Source organism: Atractosteus spatula, chromosome 13 (genome assembly GCF_055471065.1).
Source record: "Atractosteus spatula isolate fAtrSpa1 chromosome 13, fAtrSpa1.hap1, whole genome shotgun sequence".
Taxonomy (NCBI): Eukaryota; Metazoa; Chordata; class Actinopteri; order Semionotiformes; family Lepisosteidae; genus Atractosteus; species Atractosteus spatula.
Genome location: NC_142718.1, coordinates 40,615,741 through 40,621,740, shown reverse-complemented (window position 1 = coordinate 40,621,740; position 6,000 = coordinate 40,615,741). Strand labels below are relative to the sequence as shown.

The 6,000-nt window shown below is 43.7% G+C and overlaps 1 protein-coding gene across 1 annotated transcript in view; it reads left to right on the top strand.

Annotated features, from left to right (window-relative positions):
• The first annotated feature begins 823 nt into the window (after positions 1-823).
• LOC148822431 (transmembrane protein 163a) overlaps positions 824-6,000 on the top strand; it is a 69,442-nt gene continuing 64,265 nt past the window's right edge. Inside the window, exon 1 of the mRNA XM_088930245.1 lies at positions 824-1,554. Coding sequence (XP_088786371.1) covers positions 1,353-1,554 — 202 coding nt within the window. The 5' untranslated portion in view covers positions 824-1,352. The remainder of the gene's footprint in view (positions 1,555-6,000) is intronic.

The following is a 6,000-nucleotide window of genomic DNA, read 5'->3' as shown; positions in this document are numbered from 1 at the left end:
GGGTTTCAGGTTTACTGCGTCCAAACTCGAGGAAAAAAAGTAATTTAACTTATTAATTAATTGGGTCTTGAAAAATCATTCTGAAAGTGCTAGAAGTTAAAAATCTTGTTTCCTTCAGGTGGGGTTAAAGCTGTTATGGATGTGTGCTTAGTATACTTTCTGAACCGTGGTGGTATAGAAGTAATATTATATGCTGTATACAGTATGCGTCACCTTAAGACCCATGTCTCTCTTGATATTTCTTCATAAATGTAATAAAGCAAGGATGTAATCTGAAATGTACTTTTCAGCGGAAGAGTGCCTCGCTTCATCTAAGTTACCTTTTAGAAATAGATGAGCTTTTTCATAAACTGAGGTTTTGAAGACTGGGGCTATTCGTGTCACATACTGTACGTATAGTAAATAACTTTGACGTTACACGTGGACCCAAGACAATCATTCGCAAAACAATGAAAGCTGCATTCTTGAGTTGAGGTCAAAAGTGCCTTTTCAGAATATCAGTGTAACCTATATGAATGCTGTATTTACAGCCAGACTAGCACAGCGTACAGGAAAACTGTTAAGAACTACTGAATTAAAGTTACTGAATTACTACATTTTAAAGGCAACAATATGATACATTAAAAAATGTCAAGGTTAAATATCCATGGCGAAACGTACACATGTTTGTGTTACAAATGTTTTTTTGTTGTTGTTGCAACTTTTCAAAAACCAAGTCCTTGTTTTGAAGGTTAACAGAAGGCTACGTACTGTATGCGAATCTCGCAGTTGCAACCCAAAAGTTGAAACACGACGTTGAGAAAAAGCGAGAAAGAAAATGTTCATTGTGTGAAACAGTTAAAAAAATACCTAGGCGTCGGGTTTTTATGCGTTTGAGATTTTAATTTTTCTCACGGTTTTTTTTTTATTTATTCCGCGTGTTGGGTAGCTACAGTACGTGATTGACGCCGCACACAGATAAGTCATCGGCACTCTCGCCACCTGGGACGGTAGCACAGCGCATCGCGTTGAAGAAAACAGCAGCAGCTCGTCTGAGCGCAACTCTCGCCGGCCACTCGCTGCCTTGCTCCCTTTAAGGCTTCTGCCCTCGGAACCAGCGCACCCCCAGTGCAGAGGTCTCGTTAACGACCCTGGATTTTTAATTAGAGCCTGCTTGTTGCAGTCCTTGTTCTCTAGTTAGCAAGTCTGTGCTGGAGGAGTCGGTCTGATGCTGATGCGGGGACGACTGCGCTGATTTCTCGTCTGTAAAAAGCCCACTCTACGACTCTCTCCATTCGCTGTGGAGGAATACTCTTCTCGCTCTGGTGCGACATATTTTGAGCGGCTGTTTGTTTTGACTTAAACTCCTAACGATGACCGACTCTTCGGCTCCAGATCTCTGTACTGCTCCGGAAGCCGCCGTCGTGAATCCCGCAGCTCAAAACGGACAGTGTGCCCCCACAGACCTGCACCCACCCAAGCGAGGAAGCCGGGGAGACTCGTTCAACATGGACCTGGATCAGCAGATGAAAATAAGCGAAAGCGTGCAGTTCCGTGACGGAGTGGAGAACCGAGGTAAACCGCTTAAACAAACCAATGAATTGGTGTGACAATAACAGTTGGTCCAGATATAACTCCAGCATATTGTTCGTGTTCAGAGATTTAATACAGATAAGGGACAAACAACGGAATTGATGGCGCTTGAAAAGTGCTTTGAATTATTTAGACCCAGGTATATATGGAATATGTTATGCTTGGCTGCATAAGGAGCGAACGGCTGGTTAACATTTCAGCAGTTTTTGTTTGTATGAAAAGGAAAAACGCACATTATCCCGCAATAGATCAATTGCAATTGAACTTTCGTTTCAAAAACCCGCCCGAGCAACTTTGTGTGCAAAGGGATAACTGAATTATAACTGTAGCTAACTTTGACTCACCAAATGTTGTCAGGTGATTATCTCTGCAAACACGCAAGCGTTCATACGTACAATAAATCATGTCGTGAGTTATTTAGAAACCGTTCATACAGTACATTAGTGTCAGCACCCTAAATGTTTGAAAAGAACTGGGTTCTGTATCTGGGCAGTTTTATTGATTACTGCAATGCCAAGGTTGTGCCTTTTCGGATGCTACTGTATATTGATCGACTAACTTTCTGCTTTTATGAGTAGCTGTCAGGTCCACACTTAATGGACATCAATAGCAAATCGATTTTCAAGCGCACCGTTCAGGGGGTGTCTCTGTGGAATGGTCTGATGGAACGTCATTTGAAAAAAAAGGCAGCGAGTGAGTCCTGGGACGTTACATCCATAAATCACGGTGCAAATAGCTATACAAAATTGTAATCTCCCAGGCCGATCTCTGTCCGATCAGTTTATATTCCACACAATGGAAAGAAATTCAGTAGATTTCAGTAGTAGATGTGTATTAATTATGATTGTGTGGGGGGCTATGTGGCCCTGCCACAGACTGCTGATATCTGGGCTGAGCTGTTTAGTGAAATGCCTCACTCTGGGTTCAGCAGTCCCCTTCCTCGGGGCTCCTGAGCTTGAATAACCCCTCCCGGGCTGCAGGTCTTCAGAGAGGGTGCAGCCAGTCTCTGTGCTGTCTCCAATATGTGAAGCAGGCTTGTTAGGGTTCCGTTTTAAAGATGACAGAAGTGACAGGTAGAGAGTTAATGAGGTAGGAAGCACATAGAAGAAACCCGACAAATTAGGCTGAGATACAGAACCTATCTGGGAACATCCTTGTGTGATAGTGTCATGAATCTAAAAATGAATGCTGTTTGGACTGTGCTGTTGCATTGCATGAAGACAAGTGCAGAGCAAGAGGCTGAAAGCACAGAGGCTGGGCTGAAAGGAGTCATTTATTTCCTTAATAAGTGCTCACAATTTATCCTAATGTCCTGTTACTCGCTGGATTTCCACGCAGTAGCATCGGTGATTGGCTGTTATAGCCTCTTCCTAGGAAGATCATGGACACCTCAAGCAGTCTGGGGGCAAATGCGATTTTTACACATTGTCGTGACACAATTTTAATGGGATTTGCATTCAGTTTCGACTAAGCTGGCAGTCAGCTGGGGCAGCTGCAAATCTGTGTAAATATTTAATGTCTGAACTCCACCCCAAACAAACAAGTACCCAAAGTGAGCCTCCATCCTCCACTGCCTAAATTGTCTTTGGTATTTAAAATAGAATATTTTCTCATGAAACTGTACAATATTTGCAAAATATTGTAGATTGCTTTTTGAACAAAACCATTGTGCAGTGCCCTATATGCCAGATGGTGGTAAAGTCTCATAATCCAAAAGGAACGGAATTGTCCTCTGGATCTCACCCAGTTTTTCCTTGTGCTTTTCACATGATCCCATCTGTGACCAAGTGGTTATATGGAGGAGCAGTTACTGAGGTATTTGTCTTGAAGGAAACTGCAAGACTCTGTAACCACCCTGCTGGCACGCTGTGTATTTAACAGCGATCACAGGTCACATCCTGGGTTTCAGTTGTGGTCTCGAGTTGACAACCTCAGCAAAGGACTGTGGTCCAGTGAGCACGTACAGTATAACGTCCTCCAGGATGGCGGTTCTGGGGTGTGGAGTGATGTGGCAGTGCATGATCAGTGGATGATTCCTCATGATTGCTATGTGGTCTTGAAAAGGGGTGTTGTGGGGTAGCATCACTAGGAATTGCAGAACTCAACTGCATCAGGCTCAAGCATCCCATCTTGCCCTTTGCTCTCATCCATGTGTTTTCCAGGAAGACAATGTCTGTGCTGACTATGCACATCAGTACTGGCTAGCTCCAGTGGAGGAAATTTTGTACACCATATCTAAGTCAACAAAATCCCTGTGCCTGCTAGAAAACAGCTCTGATATGCTTCTTCAAAAATGTTGGCAGTACCCACACTGCCTGCAGGAACTGGGTGTGACTCTCTGAAGAATTCTTCAGATGCAGCTTGCACTTTCCTTTAAAGCTGTGAGAGTCTGCAGGCGAGCCTGCCTTGACGGTAAATCTGATGATTTAAAGTGATGCTTTAAAGCATTACCCCCGTTCATGTTTTCCCAGTGCTGTGAACTGTCATATATGTGTACTGTATGTGCACAGTACACATGTGGGTGCACTCAAGCACAAGGGATAAGGCAGGGTAGTAGTAGTAAATCAGCCTGGTGTTTTTAATTAGATGTGCCCGAGTAAAGACATTGTGGTTCTTGTGTAGCTGACACCATCCAGAGACAGTAACCCCACATGCAGTCACACAGCTGTACCCGTCTGGCATCACCTGAGCCAGGTCCTGTTCACCTGTCGGGCAGCCCAGACAGACCAGAGAGTACACATGAGCCACCGAGCCCGAACCACAGCGCTTCTCAGCTCCTTACTGTCCTTTCCAGTCCTGCTTCCCTGATGAGATGCTGTTATTTCCCAGCTTCGTGAGCAGCCAAGGCCACTGTTACAGAGGTAACACTGGGAGCTAAAGCTCTACCAGCTTTTTTTACAAAGCAACCTCCAAGCACCTTAAAAATCAAATAAAAAAATATGGAATATTTACAAAAGGAATAATAAGGAACAGAAAACATACCGACGCCTACAAAATGACTAAAGATTATTGGACTAGAGACTAATTGGATTCAGAAAAGGCTGTGTTATGTAAATGTGTTCAAGGGTGATTTTAAAAACTCCAGTTCAGGCTGCAGCACTGATTGAAAAGAGGTTAGGAATTCCACAGTCAGGGGGCACCGCAACCAAAACCAGCCCCACCTTTTTTATTTTGCCTTGGATTTACAGAGTCCTTTTCCAGTGCTTTCCATGCAGGAGGGAGCCTGTTACTTCCATTGCTGAAACGCAGTGGTGGCTGTTCACTGAGCTACAGTAGAAGCGCCACTACAGAGCAGATCAGGGGCAGAGTATGCAAAACCATGCCAGCCAGCATCCGCAGACTTTAATACGACTCACCCAGTGATTAGTTCACTAAATATTCTCATATTTTTATCTTATGTTCCTGAGTGTTCCTCTCATGTGTTCCTGGTTGGGTCTAGATGAAATATACTGTATGTTCCTGACTTTATTTACAGGAAGACGATTTGATACTGCCCTGGGGTCTTACTCCTTAAACTTGTGTAATGTTTCAATGGTGCGCTCTGAAACAAAACAGACCTTTCATCGTTATGTCCTAATTGCCTCTGAATTAAAAATTCCTAAAAAATGTAGCCTGCAGTGGTACTCAGTGCTGTCTGGAAGCAAAAGAACAGGACTGCTCAGGGCTTAGTTTTAGCTGTGGATGCTGCAAGACTCAAGACAACATCCCTGGGCAGAAGCTGGGGGAAGCTGTGGCACTGCGAAGCAGAAAATAATGAAGTCTGATGCTCTGAACAAGCAATCTGAGGCGTGCTTAACAAGGTACATGAGAGCGAAGGAGATCAAGGTCATATTTCTTCAGTCATCCAGTCATCGCGACAGCGTCCCCTCTCCTCCTCGCCTCTGTCAAAGCCTGTGCGGTTTTCAAAATCTCCGCAGAAGAATTTGAATATCCTTGGGAAACGGCAAGAGGCATGGCTTTGATGCCATCTGTTGATGGAATTGTTCTTAAAGCAGAGGCGTTTGAACATGCAGAAGAAACAGTTTCCTCTCGCCTGTGCTTCCTCCTATAGGCTACAGATATGTAAAGCTTTACCAGTGAGGTGGCTTAACAGGCACTTGGGCCATCTTATGTCAAATATTGCAGTGAGCAATTCTTTCTTTTATCAGAGTTTGCAATTCTCTGTGCATGAAAGAGAGGGTACCCTTTTAAATAAATATTGAGCATTTATTAAGTCCTTTCTATGATGATTTAAGATAAGATACATAGGGTTCTTAATCAAGGGATTTACTTGCATACCAGTGTTTTGAGAAAAAAATGTAATGTGTTGGTGGACCAGTAGGTGGCACCAGTACCCCAGAATGCTGACTGGGAACATTGTGCTGTGAGGGTTATCTTCTGGATTAGATGGCATTGCTTGAAAGACTAAAGGGGTTAATCTCGGTGTTA